The following is a 19,075-nucleotide window of genomic DNA, read 5'->3' on the forward strand; positions in this document are numbered from 1 at the left end:
AACTGGGAAGCAGGAAGGCCCAAGGCGTGGTGCTGGATTCTATATGCCTGTCCACTGACGACTGGCAAGGCCTCATTTGCAGAGGCCACTGGAACTAGGGCACTAGGCTGACTTTTTAAGCAATGTGTCTTTCTGAGAACTGTAGCCCAAGCCCCGGAAGCTGCTGGTTTAGCCTTGCACCTGGGGAAAGACTATTTATTATTCATAGTTTCATGTATCAGCCAAAAGCTGAGTGGAAAAGTTAAGAACATTCCTAAGTGGCCTTATTTTAATAAGTTTCTTCTGTCTGTTTTGTTTTTCAATTGAAAAGTAATTTAAATAACAGATTTAGAATCTAGTGAGAGCCTCCTTTCTAGTGGGTGGCAGCATTTAAGGTTCAAGCCAGCTTGAAGTGCTGGTGCTGTTTAAAAAGTCTCAGGTGGCTCCATGTGGTGGCTCATGCCTATAAACCCAACATTCTGGGAGGCACGAGAACTGCTTGAGCGAAGGAGTTCAAAATCAGCCTGGGCACCATAGCAACAGCCCGTCTCATAAAAATTAATAAATAAAAAGCCTCAGGTGACCAAAGACATGGGTTGGGCTCCTGAAGCTAGAACCAGGTTAGGATAAAGATTGAAGAACCACAGGCCACTCTTCCCTCTGAGCCATTGGGCCTAGTAATACCGTGTATTGTAATTGCTGGTGGAGAAAGCAACCTTTTTGGTATAATTTTGGGATGTCTGCTCAGTTGGCAGGGGTTCAGTCCAAATTGAGGAATATTGGAAAATAAACCTCCACTATGCTTTTCAGCCAGGGACTTCTTTCTTATTTATTCATAAAATAAATTATAGTTAATTATACCCATAACACCTTATTTAAATCCAGTGTTCTCCATAGCCTTTTGTCTATTTATGTACCAAGTGTTAATCATTGTTGGGTATTTGAACTTTGTTTTTCTTTAATATAAGGAAATGCTGCTATTTAACATATTTGTAAATGGTTTAAAAAAAATTGACTGTCTTTGGGCTGGGCATGGTGGCTCACGTATGTAATCCCAGCACTTTGGGGAGGCCGAGGCTGGAAGATCACCTGAAGTCAGGAGTTCAAGACCAGCCTGTCCAACCTAGTGAAACCCCATCTCTACTAAAAATACAAAAATTAGCCAGGCATTGTGGCACATGCCTGTAATCCCAGCTACTCGAGAGGCTGAGGCAGGAGAATGGCTTGTACCTGGGAGGCAGAGGTTGCAGTGAGTCAAGACTGACTGCACTCCAGCCTGGGACAGAGCAGGACTCTGTCTCTAAATAAATAAATAAATAAATAAATAAATAAGATTGACTGTATTTTAAATGAAAACACAAAATTTAAAAATATTTATAGATTTGTTTTAAACAACCATAATAAACTTACTCCTTTTTTGACATAAATAGCATATTTGTATAAAATAACTACAATTTCCAAAACAAAAAAATTATTGAGAAACGTGGCATTGCTTTATATTTTCGCAAACCTTTAATATCTGGCTGAATAGAAGACAGCGGAGTTCTGAGATCACCTGAGGGATGTTAGTGGGCATTGTTTTTTGTGATGTGTTCTTTTCCTTGAACTATAGGAAGAAAATCAGCCTCATACAGATAATTAGTTTAAAAAGTAGAGGGCCATCCTGGGAAAGGAAGCAAGACCTCATCAGTGAAAAAAAATTTTTTTAATTAGCTGGGCATGGTAGTACATGCCTGTAGTCCTAGCTAATTGGGATACTGAAGCAGGAGAATCACTTGAGCCCAGGAGTTCAGGACTGCAGTGAGCTATGCTGGCATCACACTCTAGCCTGGGCAACAGAGTCTTGAACTTCTGGCCTCAAGTGCTCCACGCACCTCGGCCTCCCAAAGTGCTGGGATTACAGGTGTGAGCCACTACGCCCAGCCAGGAGAAGTATTTTAATAGCTTTTTAATATAATTGTGAATATTTTTCTTGGTATTACATCAAAACTTGAAGTTCTTAAATGTTAATTATGATGTGGAATCTGGAATCGTGAATTTTTTGTTTGTATTCTGTTACATGAAAATCTGCTGATCTCTTGACATTTGAATGGATCTTTTACTTGTGCAGAATTTTGTAACATCGTACCTTGGTCATCTGGAAATACTGGTTCACTGAGCAAATAAAGAGCACCCATATGTTGGCCCATTTCATTATGTAATGTATTTAAAAATCTTATTTGTTAATGTCTCCACCAATCTCATCAGAAAAGCCTTCAAGTATTGAGAAGCTGTCAAGTTCACAGTGATGAATATATGTATTCCAGCATTCGAATTTTTGAATGAAACCTCAAATTTTATCACTGACAGCAAATACTTCAGTTGTTTTTCTTAAAGTAACAGGCTTACTTTCTTTTCAAGAAAATATCTGCCCAACACCCAAGTCTGAATAACCAATTTTTTTGTCAGTCCTTCTTTCAAGTAAAATGGTTTTTCATGAAAAAAGCAGCCAGTTCAGCTTGCTACTCACTGATGTGTGTGTGTTTTTCAAGATAGAACTTTTTTTTGCATACTTTGGTTTGAAGCAAATGAAAACTCACCATTTTGTCACATAGAATATTAAAAAGCCATGTCTTCGAAGTTGAGCTTTAATGAAATTATTATGTTAACTTCTTTGTCAAGGACATTCTTGGGTGCAACTGGATTTCTTTTATACCCTGGGTATGTGGGGTCCGAGAACACACTGACCACTAGTACAGTTCTTTGCCTGCTGCCTGGATTTGTCTAAGTCGCCAGCAGTTTTGCCCATAACTGCTTTTGCATTATCAGGGCAAATGTCAACACAGTGAAAAAGACAGATAATGCTTTAGTAGTATGAAAATAGCTTTGACCTCTTGGGCCCCCAAGGGAACATGAAGGCCCACATTTTATACTTTATGAATTACTGTACTATAACAGGAAGCAGTGGTTGGTACCCAGAATGGATGTCTTCGTTTTGTCTGCTCAGCATCCATTTTGTTCCTTCCAGCCATCCCATTCCCCTATTTTCTGTGTTCTAGTGTGGCATCCAGTTGAACTCTCCCCAGAGTGCCACCCCTGGCCATAGCCACAGGACTGGCATGGAATCAGGCAGAGTCAATCTGTGGTTAGAGTGGTCACCTCTGGGGTTGCCACCTGGACAATGCCTGTCACTGCTCTGGGGCTGCTGCCACAGAACACTTTCTTCACTAGAGAACTTTGGGAGAGAGAGAGAAAAATGCTTTTGCTTCTTTGTTGGGGTCATTTTGCAGGGATGGCCTAGATCTGAAGCTGGTTGTTGCCGTGCTGGCCCTGTCCTCTTACCCTTTGCCCCCCCACGGTCCCACCTTGTCCACAGGGTGAGAGAATCAAACCAACACATGGAAAGAAGCAAAGCCAGTGGATGAGGAGGGCCAGAGACCTCAACACATCATTTAAATCCCTGGAGCTCCTGACGACAGCTCCACTCCTGAACGTAAATGTTTCTGTGAACCCATAGATACCTTTTAGCTTAATGTAGGTTCTGACACTTGCAATAAAATGGTTGTGATTAGAATTATTGAGCAGTCTTAAAACATTCCTAACTGACACAGAGAGTCTGATGAAGAAGTTCAGGGAGCATTTCTTCCCTGGTGAGGAAGATCAAAGTAGCACAGAGCGAGCAGATCTAGAAATGTGTGTGCGGGGTGGACAGTGATCTCAAAGGGGCATGGCTTGGGCATGGCTCCTCCTGCAGGTGTGTAATTGGGAGGAAGCACCATTTCTGCTGCTCCCAGGAAACTCATTGCTGCTCCAGGGCGAGGCCAGTTCGTGTTCCAACTGTGACCCATGTTATCACCACTGGGTGATGAACTCTGAAACCATCCACCCAAGTGTCTTAGTCTGCTTTCTGTTGCTGTAACTAAATACCTATGACTAGATAATTTATAAAGAAAATAAATTTACCTCTTACAATGGTGAGACGTCCAAGAGCATGGCACCAGCATCTGGTGAGGGGCTTCTCACCAGGGTGAGGACTCCCTGACAGGGCGTTACATGGTGATGCAGCTTGGGCTTTTTTTTTTTTCCTTCTTGAGAGAGAGTTTCAGTCTTGTTGCCCAAGCTGGAGTAAAATGGTATGATCTTGGCTCACTGGAACCTCCGCCTCCCGGGTTCAAGCAATTCTCCTGCCTCATCTCCCAAGTAGCTGCGATTATAGGCATGCACCACCACACCCAGCTAATTTTGTATTTTTAGTAGAGACAGGGTTTCACCATGTTAGTCAGGCTGGTCTTGAACTCCTGACCTCTGGTGATCCAGTCGCCTCAGCCTCCCAAAGTGCTGGGATTGTAGGTGTGAGCCACTGCACCTGCCAACTTGGCTTTTTATGACAGATCTACTCCCGTCATGATCCATTAGTTCATTAACCCATGAATAGATTAATCCATGGACCTAATCACCTGTCAAAGACCTCACCTCCCAATACTGATATATTGGGAATTAAGTTACAACATGAGTTTCATAGAGGACGAATATTCAAACCATAAAACCAAGTCTAAATCTCCCAGTGTGTTCAAAAGGAATGAATGGGCAACAGCTTAAAAGAGCCAAGGAATACCAAGGCCTAGGGGATTCTGTGTAAGTAATACTGATCACCCGGTCAAAACTGATGTTTGATTCTAGAGATGAAACCATCATACTTCTCCACGCTCTGTTCACAATCCTGTGCAGCTTCTAAATTGCTTGTCTATGTTATGGATTATTGCATCACTCAGAATTCTCAATTGCAGGTAACAGAAATGAATTCTGGCTACTTAAGTAGAAAAGACATTGAAGGGAAGGCCATCTGAAAATTCACAGAATCAATGGGAAAGCTGGAGAAAATGGCCTGTATGCCAGGCAGGGAGGAAGGAGATAGCCAAGACCTCATCCGTGTACAGACCAGTTAGAGGCCATCTCTGGGGTTCCCATCCTGGACAGTTCCTTCCAAACTGTCACAGGTCATTTGCCATTATGTGGAAGCTCTAAACTTCACGGCCGTAGGAAATCATCTCTAACTGACATACATCTCTGCGTTACTCTCCTCTAGATTCCTATTTCTAGGGGAAATGTCCAGTTAGTTGGGACCAGGTTTTATGCCTATGTCTGAGCTGTCAGGGGAACAGGTAGCAAGTTTCTAATCTCCATCAGATGTTGAAGAGGAACGCAGGAAACTGCCCATGGAGAACGCTCACGGTGTGCAAATGTCTGCCTCAGTGGGTGCCTGTTCTTTTCCAGAACTGACCTTAATTTGCAATTGACAAAACAAAATCTCAATTCTGTCATCAGAAGGAGGGGGAATGGATGCTGGTCAGAAGAAAACAAAAAAAATAAACAAAAACCAATGCCTGTTACACCCCTTAAGTTTGAAGAAGGGGAAGCGGAGGTCCTGGAAGACTATTGGTTTGTCCAAAGTTACAGAACTAGTTAGAGCCACAATCCAAGGTGGTTGTCAGATTCTTGACTACTAGCCCAAGACTCTTTCCTCTACAATCTTCCACATTCTTACAGTAGCATACAGAGGTCCACAGAGCTCTCATCCAGGTCAGAACTTGTATCAGTCTGCGTGGGTGCCCCGCCCCTCCCAAAAGAAAAAGAAACCACAGACTAGGGGCTTCAGCAGCAGGTATTTATTGTCTCACGGTTCTGGAGACTGGAAGTTCAAGGTCAAGGCATAGACAGTTTTGGTTTCTTTTGAGGCCTCTCTCCTTGGCTTGCAGATGGCTATCTTCTCCTTGTGTCTTCACATGGCATTTTTCATGTATGTCTGGGTCCCAAACTCTTCTTCTTATAAATACACCATCATATTGGTTTAAGGATCACCCATATGACCTCATTTTACCTTAATTACCTCTTTAAAGACTCTATCTCTGTGGCTGGGTGTGGTGGCTCACACCTGTAATCCCAGCACTTTGGGAGGCCTAGGCAGGTGGATCACAAGGTCAGGAGATCGAGACCATCCTGGCCAACATGGTGAAACCCCGTCTCTACTAATAATACAAAAATTAGCTTCGGCTGGGTGTGGTGGCTCACGCCTATAATCCCAGCACTTTGGGAGGCCAAGGTGGGCGGATCATCTGAGGTCAGAAATTCAAGACCAGCCTGACTGACGTGGAGAAACCCCGTCTCTACTAAAAATACAAAATTGGACAGGCATGGTGGCTCATGCATATAATTCCAGCTCCTCAGGAGGCTGAGACAGGAGAATGGCTTCAACCCAGGAGGCGGAGGTTGTGGTGAGCAGAGATCGTGCCACTGCCTGGGCAACAAGAGCGAAACTCTGTCTCAAAACAAACAACAAAAAAATTAGCTGGGCATGGTGGCAGGTGCCTGTAGTCCCAGCTACTCAGCAGACTGAGGCAGGAGAATCTCTTGAACCTGGGAGGCGGAGCTTGCAGCGAGCCGAGATCATGCCACTGCACTCCAGCCTGGCAACAGAGGGAGACAGACTCTATCTCAAAAAAAAAAAAAAAAAAAGACCTGACCTCTAATTATGGTTATATTGTGAGGTAGGTACTGGGGACTTCAATTCAATACATGAATTTTGAGAGAATTCAATTTAGCCTGTAACAGAGCTACTTTAGAAACTCACATCATTATGGAATCAAGGATTAGACATCTACTTCTTTCTGGCACCTCTCTGTAGACAGTGAACCAATGGGGGAGGCCCCTGGACTGACCCTGCCTTCTGGGATCAAACAGCCGGAAAGCCAACTGGATTAGGAGTGGGGCCTCCTCCCTGTATGGTTCCCCTGGCTTTTTCCAGACTCATGCCCACTCTGACCAGTATCCCCTGGACAGGGTAGTGCAGGGCAGACTCCTGAATGCCACATCTTCCTTGCACACCACTGCCCGAAATGGATATCAAGTTAAATGTCTCCCCAGCATACCAAGGGAGGCACTTCCTCCCTTGAGTCACTCATAGATAAAATCCTGGAAGCCAGTCACGGAGGTGTCATGTTCAGGGCTTTGGAATTTCCTTGGTGGTTTCAAAGGAGCCTTCTAGCACCAGGGCTTGGAGTCATAGTGACAGCATGATCACTAAACCAGGCTGTTTAACTTCAGTGAAATCTGGTTCTTCTCCTAGACTCACCAACATTTTTTCCCACCTTCCTTGTGTTTCAGTCTCTTCAACGTGTGCACCCACACAAATGTATACACACACGCTCCTATTAGTATAACGAACTCACCTGTGGGTGATTCATTACATATAAGTTTGGGGAAAGGCTGGATTCACGAGTTTTTGGCTCATAGGAGTTGGTTTATTCCTTACTTTGTGGGTAAAGCTGGGTTCTGAAGGAGTCTGCAAGATACAATGGCTCAACCTTCCAATTTCAGGATGAGGACCAATGGCCTCAAGCAATACTGATTGGTGCAGTGATACTTCCGGAGTTGCTCCCACTCCTTCACCTCCCCCACCACCCTTCTCTTGCCCTTGCATCTCTTCCAGTGCCTGGTCCTCTGTCCTCAGCACCCCTCTACTCTTTCACCATTCCAAGGCCTTATCTCGGAAAAAGTGAGTGACTGTCAGTGCTCTATGGTTACTGTGTGCAAGGCTACTTGTGCTTGAATCAAATACGATAGGCTCTAATCAAAAGGAACTGATTTCCAGTTTGGGACATGTAGGCATTAACCAAACAATGCCTTCAAGAGAGAAGGCATTAAAAGGCCTATATGTACAAAAAAGGCTATATGTGCTTCAAGAAGAACCCTAATAGTGGTGGCAAGTGTGTGTGTGTGTGTGTGTGAGAGAGAGAGAGAGAGAGAGGGAGAGACTTGGGGGATGCCACCTCAGGCTCCTAAACTTTTCCCCCCAAAGTTGGCCTTGTAAGTACCCATGGACCTGGCTGCAGAGGGAGCCTATTGTCTACAGGGCCATGAAACACATGGGTAGGATGTTCTTGGAAAGGCCCTAGAGGCCCTGTAAATTCTGCTCAGCCAGCAAGCCTCTGACTGACTGACTCACCCTTTCAACCTACAGGCCCTGGGCTGTGCAGACTAGCTGCATCCCACACTATGCAGGAAAGGTCTTCAGCTTTGCTGTTTCCACCAGCTGCCCTTTCCCCACTTTCTCTTTCTGCTTCTTCCTCTCCCACTACTTCGCAGAGCACAGTCTGGTACCCCAGTGCAGGAGGTACAGGTGTCCAGTGAAATGACAGCTGGAGGAAAGGAAGAAAGGTGTGCTCAGAGCCAGGCCACCAAATCCTGGCCTCCGCGGGCTATGGCAGAAATGATATGGGTCAAAATCAGTTGTTTTCAGCCTGAAGTGATTTCCCCCCCAAGACTTTTGGCAATGTCTGGAGACATTTTTGGTTGTCGCGACTAGGAGAAGGTGCTACCGGCAACCAGTGGGTAGAGGCCAGGTATGCTGCTGGCCTCCATGGAATGCACAGGACAGGCCCCCACAACAGAGAATTATCAGCTCAAAATGGCAATAGAGTAGAGTTTGAGGAACTGGTTTAAACGAAGGTGAAAAGGAGATCCCTGTTTGGACTTAAGCGATTCCGGCACTGGGTGCTTGGCAGAGGGGAGCATTCCTTATTTTCCACTAACTCCACAGAGTCCAGGAAATGTTTGCACTTGAAGTGTTGTCTAGCCCCTCCCTCAGTGGTAGATTTGGGCCTAAATCTGAGTGCGAGTGGTCACTTTTCAGCACTCATTAAATAATTCAGCATTAAGTATGCGCCAGGCACACCTACAGACACTGCAAGTAACAACTGCAACGCTAACAATGCAGTATTAGTTAACATTGACTGGAACACGGCAGACATCTGCCTAGCATTTTAGAGGAATTCTGTCTGTTCATATTGCACAGCAACCCTGCAGGGGAACGATTAACATAATCCCCACTTACAGAGGAAGAAACTGAAGTTTAGGAAGGACCAGTGGCTTGCCCAAGATTAGGCAATGGTGGACATGGGTTGCAAAGCCAGGCTGTTGCAGGGCCCACGCTCCTAGCCACTATACTGCACAGAGAAAAGGGCACTGTCCTTGAAATAAACTCGGGGACCCCTAGGTGGATTAGTCAAGTTAAAAGGAAATTTCCGGAAAATCTCATCCGGATATTCGGTTTGGTTCTAATTTCACAATATGCCTTGTAATCCCCAAATTCCATCTTAGAGCAAGATGGTTTAAAGGCTGGATTGGGTCTCCCCAGAGGAGGAGCTGGTAGCTCCAGGCCGCAATCGCGCCCTTCCCTGGCGGTCAACCCAGGCGGCAGAGAAGAGGCTTTGACCCAAGAGGAGGCCTCCCAGCCCGCTAGGCACAAGACTCAAACTGTTTCTGCATTCAGGTCAGAGGCTGCAGGGTGAGGAGTGTTTGAGTGGAAGTGTGCTGGGATTCGAACGCCGGTCGCCGTACCTCCTGGCGGCGGGATGCTGAGAGCCCCCGTGCGCCACAGCCGCCTCCAAGTCCCCAGCGCTGCGCTCCCGTCACCACCTTGGCAACAACTGGGATCGCCACAAGGAGGCTTGCTTTTTTCCTTCAGCTGCTCGCTAAAGCAGAGCAGAAAGCTGAAAGTCCGATCTTCCAGAAATGAATCCCTGGGAAGCCGACAGGAGGAAAGGTGCACTCCCGGGATAATTGGCCCCGCGCGGACCTAGCTCACAGCTGTGGATCTGCGGACTCTGGGGAAAGCTGGGAACAGGAGGGACCCCTGGGCAGGGCGGTAAAACCGAAGGTTGCGGGGCGGGGAGAAGCGGGTGCAGGTAGAGCGGGTGTATGTGTTCATCCTCTTCCTATTTCTCCCACCGCTATTTCCATCCCCTCCCAACTTGGTTCCCTGGCAGGTCCGAAAGTGCATTTCGGATCAAGGTACCTGACACTGAGTGATGGCTAAAGCCTGTCCCAGGTGCAAAAGACCACGCCGTCCTGTAATCAAGGAGAGGAGCTAGTTCTAAGCCGGTCCTTCACACCCGCAATGAAATCGTTTCCAGAAACTTGTGCTGCCGCAGCCGCCCCCAAATCCCAGCCAAAGAGAGACTGGCCGGTCGTACTGGAGCTACGAGTGCTCAACTGCACCCACCCTAGGGCCCTAGAGCAGCGTGCAAACGCGCAAAGCTCAGAAAGCATCAGCGTCGTTATTGATAATAACACATTAGTTAGGATTCTATTCACTGGTATGCCCTAAAGCACCTTGCTTCGTTTAGATTGGCACAACGTCGCCTCCTGGGATGGTAGAGAATTGGTCCCCAGCTAGAGTGGGGTTCAGACTGATGGAGACCCTCATCAGTCTAAGAGCACAACTCAGGTGCTTAGCTCCAGGAAAAACCAGCAACAGTTTCTCCATGTGGAGCCAGATCCTGCCCTTGTTCCAGGGGGACTGGAGGGAGACTCCCCACCCCCATACTCAGCTTGATTTGAAGGAAAAGACCGAAGGGGCTTATTGGAAATAAGCCCCACAAGCTCTTGGTTCTGGGGCCTTGGGAGTCTGGGTCTTAGATGAGCAGTTTCCCAGGTTCTCAGGCTTTGGGCCTCAGACTAGGAGTTACACCGTCAGCTTCCCTGGCTCTTATGCGGTTAGGCTCAGACTGAATCACACCATTGACTTTCCTCATTCTCCTGCTTGAAGATGACATATCACAGAACTTCCTGGTATAACGTTCCAGAATAAACCTCCTCATATAACTACATATAGCCTATTGGTTCTTTTCTCTGGAGAACCCTGACTAACATAAGACCAAAAGTAGGTTTGTGGTTGCCTAGGGCTGGGATATAGTGAGAATTGGGAGTGACTACCGATGGGCATGGGGTTTCTTTTTGGGATGACAGAAATCTTTTAAAATAAGATTGTGTCAATGGTTGCACAATTCTGTGAATATATTAAAAATTGTGAAATTGCACAGTTTGAATGAACGAACTTGATGCTAATGTGACAGCTCAATAAACCTGTTTTGGTGAGGAAAGGAAATTAGCTCCAAAAATGTTGAGCAACCCAGGTGGATCGTCTTTCCTGCTGGAAAAGCTGCATTTGCTTTGCCTAGATACAAGGAGTTCAGCGTTCCCCCGGGTGTTTGCGTGTGTGTGTGTGTGTGTGTGTGTGTGTGTGTGTGTATGTAGGGGTCTGGCAAGAAAAGAAGTAGCCCAGGTTTCCTGGACACAGAATGGAAGCCACGAGAACGCGGACAGTAGTTTCCCAGGTCTCAGTCCCTGACTGCAGAAATAATTCTTCTCCCGTGGCTGTGCGCTCCGGGTCTCAGCAGAACCTCACGCACTTCCTTCTCCTCATCCATCTTAGAGAGTAAAAGACTAGCATATGTCCTCAAAGGCGTCTGGGGTGTGGATTCTAAGTTGTAGGGGGATATAGGATTGTAACGAGAATTGGTGAGAACATGAGGTCCCAGAGCCATGGCTCCAGCTACGCAGAGTCCCTCTCAGAGACTCCCTGGGGAGGGATCATTTTGGGTTCTCGGATTCCTCGCCCGAAATGTTCTGCCACCGGGGACGCGGCTAACGGAATTTGCCTTAAAGCAAGGAGGCCCCTCTGAGAGGAGTCTGCACCATCCGACCGAATGGGAATTTGTCCCTAACGAATCGTTAACAATCCAAGCGCAGAGAAGGACGAATTTCTTGTGCTTATGGAGGAAGTGGTTTCTGCCCTCCCGGCTGCGGAACAGGACGGTGAAACGGCGAGCGTTGGAGATGGGACTGGATCCCAGGTGCGAAGGAGGCGCTGCAGGGGTTGGGACCCAGGGTGCAGTCCAGGAAGAGCACCCTCCTTCCCTCCCAGCTCAGCTCTCTGAGCTCCATGACGCGTGTGCGCCAGGCCGGAGCTGGACAATTGTTAGCGCGCACGTGGCTGGCATGGAAGGCAGTGTCTCCGCGGAGCTGAGGGTGCGGAGAGGCGCTGGCTGAGCTGTAAGGCGAGGAGCCGGCTCCGACCCTGCAACTGCCTCCCCAACCCTTCCCAGTAGGGACGCCCAATCCAGGTTGGTGCCCATCTACTCCAGAGCGGAGGCCTCTGGACTCAGAGCCACGGGCATTTCTAAGAAAAAAAAAAGTTTATTTAAAATTTTGTACATAAATAAATAAATAAATATCTTCTGGCATTACAGAGGCCGTTCAATTACACAGCTAGGATGGGGCGGGCCAGAGTCTAGATGGGGAAGAGTGGGGTCGCCAGAGGGGGAGATCGGGGTCCTGTGTTTAGAGGAATGAAGAGCGTGTAGGAAACAAAGCGATGGGTGTCTCCAACTTGGATACTACGTGTAAAATTTATCATCTGTGAGAGGAGCCGTGGGGACTGAGGACAGCAAGGCCGATCAAGGGACAAATGGACCAAATGAAGGAGGAGGCTCCCTGAGGAGGCGAAGGAAAAAGGAAAAGAAAAAAATGGTTCATAAATGTGTGTGTTGGCAGGCGCAGGCCAAGTGAATAAACGATCACAGGAAAGAGGTGGGGACGGACAAAAAGACATTTTAAAAAGGGAAGCGAACCAGCATCCAAGGCCGCCGACCTTGACCGAGGACGAGGACGGAGAGTAGAGGAAGCGAGGAAGCCCAAGGCAGCCCAGAGAGGGAGGGCTATGAGGCGCTGGCTGCCCGTAAGGCTCTGCGCCAAGCAGGCTTGCCGACGGGGGCCGCGGTGCTGCACTACCCAGGAGGACTCGAGTGCTTACAATGTTCACAGCTTGGAGTTGGCTTTGGACGCGCGCGAGCCCTGAGACGGGGACACCATGGTCCAGTCTCTGCCAAGCTCTCAGCCCTGCCCAGGGCCAGGGACCTCTGCAAAGCCTTGCCAAATCCATGCCGGGCAGTGGTTTGGCAGCGAGTGCCTGGGAACCAGCGCTGCGTCCCAGGACTAGTCTTTGAGGCGCATGGAGGTCTTGGGGTGGGCAACCTAGAGAGACGCTCGCCTAGGGAGTGACCGTAAGATCCCTGTCGTCCTTCCCTGAGGAGGACGGAGACATGGGCAATTCGTCGTCATCCTCCGAGCACTTGGCTGAGGAGAGCGATGCGCACTTGCAGCCTTGCGGTGCGCTCCCGCCACCACCTGCACCCCCGCCGCCGCCGCCGCCACGATGGTTGCTGCCCTTGCCTTCCTTCTTGTGCTTCACTCGGCGGTTCTGAAACCAGATCTTTACCTGCTTCTCGGATAGATTCAGGTAGGTCGCTATCTCGATGCGGCGTAGGCGGGACAGGTACATATTAGAGGCGAATTCGCGCTCCAGCTCTAGCAGCTGCGTGCTGGTGAATGCCGTGCGCATCCTCTTGCTGCTGGGCAGCTGGTTCGAGCTGCTGTCTGGAGGTGGCAGAGCAGAGAGGGAAGCGATCAGACCTCTGCTCTGTGGGCCCAGTCCCCTGATGGGCGGCCGCCAGAATCCTACGACTTTGACCTCTTACCCACCTCTTCGCCCCGAACACAATCCACGGAAGAGCTACAGTGAGCACCTCCTTGTCCAGCTCGAGATCCTGATGCTCCCGGAGTCACGCAGCCCTGGAACCCCTTTATGGAGAGCCCTGGATCCCAGCCTTCACTTTCCCTCTGCCCACACTCCAGGACCTGGACGTCTGCTCTCACCCTCCTCCTGGCTTCGTATCCTGGCTCTCAATCCGCACTCCGCCCCAAGCAACGCCCCCCCCCTTTAGTCTCCAACTTGACCCTCACCGCCCGCAGAAAGCCCAGGAACCCTCTTCCTCCATCCCTGGCTCTCCATCCTGCTTCGGATCACCTCTGCCCTGTCCCTCCGCACAACGGCCCCGCTTACCCACAGAGATGCAGTGAAACTGTCTGGGGTCGGGCAGCGGGTAAGAGGTCTGATAGAGCGCGGCGGCGGCGGCAGCGGCGGCCGGGCCGTGAGAGACCCCGGGCGACACAGCGGAGTGCTGGCGGCCCAGGGGCGCATGGCAGTACTGCGAGCCGAAGGGTGGGAAGGACGCCTTGAGCAGAGGCAGTGCGGGCGGCCCGGGGGGCCCGTGCAGCTGCGAGGCGGTGACGCAGAGCGGGCACACGCACAGCAGCCCGGCCTTGCGCGCGTGGCAGGCGCCTGGCGAGAGACCGTGCAGCGCGTGCGGCGGGGGCACGGCGTAGGGGAAGAGCGGCGGCGGGCTGCCCTCGGGCGCCTTCTTCTCGCCCGCCTCGCGCAGCACTAGCGAGTCCACCAGGAAGGAGCGCGGCATGGCCCCGGCGCGCGGCCGCCTCGCAGCCAGCCGGCCCTCTGCGCCCGCCGGACCTTCTGGCTCTCCAAGCGCTGTTCCCGGCTGCGGCCGCCCGCAGCTGCCTCTTCCCGGGAGGCTGAAGGCGCCGCTGAGACCTAGGCTGAAATCGCAGCCTCGGCTACCGCGGGCGCCGCCCAAAGAGCGTGGGGTGCTGGCCAGCGCTAGTGGTGCTGAAAGGCGCCGGTGGCGCCGCTTAAATAGGACTATTGCCATGTGATGGGCTACGCCAGGAGCGGCCGCGGCCTCTCAATAGGGTTTTTGTGCCTTTTCTCTTGGCATTCACTCTGCACGCTTCCTCATTATTTCACTTGTTAACTAAATGAACTGCATAATGTACTCTATTCTTGTCAACCCCACCCACGCCGTAACAGGCGCCCTCACCCCCTCCTCTCCCTTTTGCGGGTTTATTTTCTCATTCTCCCGCGATTTAATATTCTTTTCTTTCTCTTTATTTCTTACTCCCCTTTGGCTTTGCATTAGCGATCAGCCCATTCACCTTATTGATTTTGCACCCCCGCGGCCTCGTTTCTGCAGATCCCCAGGGGCGCAAACCCTCTTATCCTCTGTCCAATTGGTCCTGGTCCCCTTCTTTCTGTTATCGCCCCTGCACCCCAAAAGTATGCTGTCTCCAGTCAGCCCTGTCAGCTCAGCGCCGTGCACCACCGGGCGTCCCTCCAGCCGGTCTCAGATTTCCACCTGTGGAATCGCTTCTCTTCCTGCGTTGGAAGCAGGAGGACCCGGGCTCCCGCTTGAAGGAGGCGTCTGTGGGGAGGGAGGAGAAGGGCTCATTATTCCTTATCCAGCCTTAGCCCCATAGCTGTTTCTCGGTTTTCTCTAAGTTTCTCAAATAGTCTTAATTTTGGTGCTGCCTACAACGCTCAGTCTTTGTTTGGTAGATGCTGGGCAACCAGCCCTTTCCTTCAAATGACAGGGCCGTGGGTGTAAAAGAGGGAAAACAGTTGCTGAGCTTTACGAAAGAGACAGGGAATGGGGAATGCAAGCCGAGATGGCGCAGATCTAGGTCTCGCACCCCACCACATGGGGCGAGTGCGAACAGTCTCTGCCCTCGCATCTTGCCGGTACCCTGTCCACTCGCGCACACTCCAGCAGTGATCTGGGAAACCACTGCCTTCCCGCAGTTTGGAACGGCGGGAAGGACAATTGTATTCCTGGCTTCCGCTGACTTCGCCTACCCTGACCGGCTTCCGCTCTCCCCAAGACCCGGCTCCTTCCTCCTACCGCGTCACTCTCTTCTTTCTGGTCATACAATGGTTAAACAACTTCAAACGCTTGGCGCTGGGTACACAGCTCCAGCTTTTTAAATCATTCTCCGGCTCAAAGCTGTTTTGCCCAGGAGCTTTTTCCATACAATGGAAAATTAGCATAAATATTTCGAATTTACAGCCCGGGACTTTTCATGGGAGACATTTACATTCGATTTTATTGTAACCAAATCGGTGCAGTCACCTGCTCTGAGCCCTGAATGGAATTGTGAGAAATGGAAAGGGAAGCTTAGGGGTCTGGGGGAGCAGTGCGCAGGAATAAGACTGCCCAAACCCGGAGCATCTGCATGAGCTTTCATCGTTGACAACATCTTTGTAATAACAACAGCAATAGATTATAACTGATTAAAAAGCAAAGAGAATTTGTTTTGGGAGATAATAAATGCTTCTGTAAAAGGGAACGGGGCAATGGGAGAAGTAACCTGTATGGAGGGCATGGCGTCCAGTAGGAGTAAGGGTTCAATGTTTTCATGGTTGCTTGGCATGGCATGGAGGGCAAGGCTGGCGCCTGCACCAGGGTCTCAGCACCAAGGCTCCCTCATTCTAGGGTGGTGTCCGCAAACCAGCCGGAACGCATTCCAGTTCTAATTGCTCTCTGGGAAATTTGGGCTGGGCTGGGTCCCTGAGAGGGAGCCAAATGCGGGACCCGGGCAGGGAGAGGGGCTTTCCACTGGGCAGAGGCAGGCTGGAGGGGGGCAAGTGCCGGCAGGGCCCGATGGTGCAAAGGGCAGGCACTGCACCCGGAGCTGAGAGCCTGCGAGTGGCCAGCGTGGAGCTCCACTGGGAGCCGCCCCACGCGCCAGGGGAGGAAGGGGTTAAGAGCCCCTGAATGCGAACAAGGCCAAAGCTACTGGGAAATAATATTGGTGGGGGGGCGGGGTAGTGGTGAGGGGAATAACCAGGTTTTTTTTTTTTTCCTCCCTCCAACCTCTGGACCTTATTGAATGTCATTGAAGAAAGTTTTGAATGCCAGATAAAGAGAGGCGAATTAAAGTGTGTGACAGCGAAGGATAAGCAAACACAAAGAGAACTCTGTCACACTTTGGGGCAAAATCCGTGGGCTTTTTACCAAGTCTCTTCGCTATGATTGAATTAAGTAATAGGAAAACATTTTCTTTCAGTTTATAGCCATTAGACAAAAACTTCAAAGCGAATAACACTTTTTAATGTGCGGCCCCACAATGGATCGGGTTTTGTGCTGAAATGTTTAAATGGTTTGTTGTGCAACTCGGCGCGGGAGAGGCCCGGGCCGGAGCAAAACAGCATCCCTGAGAGAACCAAGGCGCACTTAATCCGCGGTCTCTCAGCCAGGCAGGCAGCAGCCGGAGAGGGGGCTACCTGCTCGGCGGTCCAGGGCCGCCAGCTTGCCCAGCAGCCTGGCCATCTCCGCAGAGAAAGCCCCCTGCCCACCGAGAGGCCAGAGCCCCAGGCAGGTGCTGGTGCGGGCAGCCGAGAGGTCAGGGCCGCCCCGCGAGCCTGGCCTCCCCACCCCGCGGCCTCCGCCCGCTGCCTGGTTTCCGGGGGCCGCTTCCCGGGCTCTCTCGGGCGGCCGCGCCACTTTCCTGTTTAAAGTGCCTCCCAGGGCTTGCTTTAGCCGGGTTTGAACTTTAGTCACCCCAGCAAACGTCCCCAGGGCGGGGCGGGGTGAGAGGCGGTGGCAGGATTAGCCTGACAGCCCCAGGAAGGGCCCGGGAGCCCCTGGGCCTGGTGGGTCGGCTCTGCCGCCGGAGCCAGTTTTCAAGTGTCCATCAGGGACAGTCCAACATTGGAAGAATTTCTGTTGTCCCGGGCTTTCCTTCTTTCATTCTGCCTCCTTTCCTGTGGGTAGAAAGAACACACGATTTTTCTCCCGGAATTGCAACTCTAAGATATTTGCAGCAAAACTGCACAAATTTGAGAGTGGGGAGGGTGGCAGTGGTGGTTCCTGTTCCCTTCCTTCCTTCATGATTTTCTTCAAATGTCACTTCCCTTCTCAGGGAGGCCAACAACCTTATTTAAAACAGCACCTCACTTCCGCCACACTCCCTGTTTGGTTCCTTGCTACATAAGCACCTTCTAACTTCCTGTGTCTTTTGATCATTTGCTTTATTATCTCCCACTCCCGAAATTTATGCTCCGTGAAGAACAAGGCTTTTGTCTATCTTGTGCATTGCTGCATCACAACCCAGAAAAGTTCCTGGCACATAGTAGGTGGCTGGTATATATGATTGGAGAATGAATGAGTAGATGAAAGAGAGCTGAGTGAGGAGGTGGGATGACGGGACCTCCTGGAGTGCCTGCTGGATATACCCAGAACCAGGAGCATGGCATGGGGCCACTGACCCAGGAGGCCCTGGAGGGCACGGCTGTCTGAATCTCCCCCAGCCCACTTCTCAGCCCTAGGCCTGGGTCATCAGAGAGGCTTAACATGTTTGTTGAGTGAATGGCAGATGGGTAAGCCAATCTGTGTATCCCCAGCCCTCCACGGATGGTTCTCAAGCTCCTTCAGAAACAAGATGGTCCCACTGAGGGTAGTTCCAGTGTCCTGCTCTGCAGGAGTTGGATGAACCCACTGATAGCTCAAGACTAGAGGTTGTCATCAAGGTCTTTTCATGGTGTATAAGAGAAGGGGTTGGTTGGAAAATGATCAGATGTGGTATATGCTCTGGAATGATCAGTGACCATTTTTGCTCTTTCTGGTTGAAGGCAATGGAGTGGGAATTCTCATTGTAAAGAAAGGGACTGAGGCTGGGCGAGGTGGCTCTTGCCTATAGTCCCTGCACTTTGGGAGGCTGAAGCGGGTGGACCGTCTGAGGTCAGGAGATCCAGACCAGCCTGACCAACATGGTGAAACCCCTTCTCTACTGGAAATACAAAAATTAGCCAAGCGTGGTGGTGGGTGCCTCTAATCCCAGCTACTCGGAAGGCTGAGGTAGGCAAATCACTTGAACCCAGGAGGCTGAGGTTGCAGTGAGCCGAGGTGGTGCCATTGCATTCCAGCCTGGGTGACAGAACCAGACTCCATGTCAAAAACAAAGAAAAAGCAAAGAAAAAAGAAAGGGACTGCTCCCCTGACCAGACCAGGAGGGACTCGGACAACTCCCTCCAGAGAGAGCAAGTTAGTCAGTTGAGCACAGGGGCAGGGGAATGCCGTGAGGAGCTGAGAGCCAGGCATGGGGGTGGCCAAGGGAAGGGTGAGGAGTTGTGGCCAAACATGGGCGTGGACCAGAAGGGGAGGCCAAGCCAAATCATGAAGGGCCATGCTAACTGGTTTGGACTTGAGCCTGTTCTGATTTTTTTTTTTTTTTTTTTGACAGAATCTCGCTCTGTTGCCCAGGCTGGAGTGCAGTGGCATGATCTTGGCTCACTGCAAACTCCTCCACCCAGGTTCAAGCAATTCTCTGCCTTAGCCCCCCGAGTAGCTGGGATTACAGGAGCCCACCACCTCGCCCAGCTAATTTTTGTATTTTTAGTAGAGACAAGGTTTTACCATCTTGGCCAGGCTGGTCTTGAACTCCTGACCTCATGATCCACCTGCCTCAGCCTCCCAAAATGCTGGGATTACAGGTGAGAGCCACTACACTTCGCCTGTTCTGAGATTTTTAAGCAAGGAGAATAACAGAGTCAGATATATATATATATATATATATATATATATATATA

General features: G+C 50.2%; 1 protein-coding gene across 1 annotated transcript; it reads right to left on the reverse strand.

Annotated features, from left to right (window-relative positions):
• Positions 1-12,032: 12,032 nt before the first annotated feature.
• Positions 12,033-14,319, reverse strand: GSX1 (GS homeobox 1). Its single transcript, XM_012471063.2, has 2 exons — positions 13,700-14,319; positions 12,033-13,233 (listed from the first exon to the last, which is right to left on the reverse strand). Exons 1-2 carry the CDS (start codon positions 14,109-14,111, stop codon positions 12,848-12,850), a joined length of 798 nt encoding a protein of 265 aa, XP_012326486.1. The 5' UTR covers positions 14,112-14,319; the 3' UTR covers positions 12,033-12,847.
• Between the last annotated feature and the right edge of the window lie 4,756 nt (positions 14,320-19,075).

This window comes from Aotus nancymaae, unplaced genomic scaffold (genome assembly GCF_030222135.1).
Source record: "Aotus nancymaae isolate 86718 unplaced genomic scaffold, 86718_ANA_hifiasm-v0.15.2.pri h1tg000009l, whole genome shotgun sequence".
Classification (NCBI taxonomy): domain Eukaryota; kingdom Metazoa; phylum Chordata; class Mammalia; order Primates; family Aotidae; genus Aotus; species Aotus nancymaae.

Coding starts and splice junctions, on each gene's coding strand:
- GSX1 (XM_012471063.2), bottom strand. CDS start 14,111: ATGCCGCGCTCCTTCCTGGTGGACTCGCTAGTGCTGCGCGAGGCGGGC. Junction 13,234..13,699: donor GTTTCACTGCATCTCTGTGG/GTAAGCGGGGCC, acceptor TGCCACCTCCAG/ACAGCAGCTCGAACCAGCTG.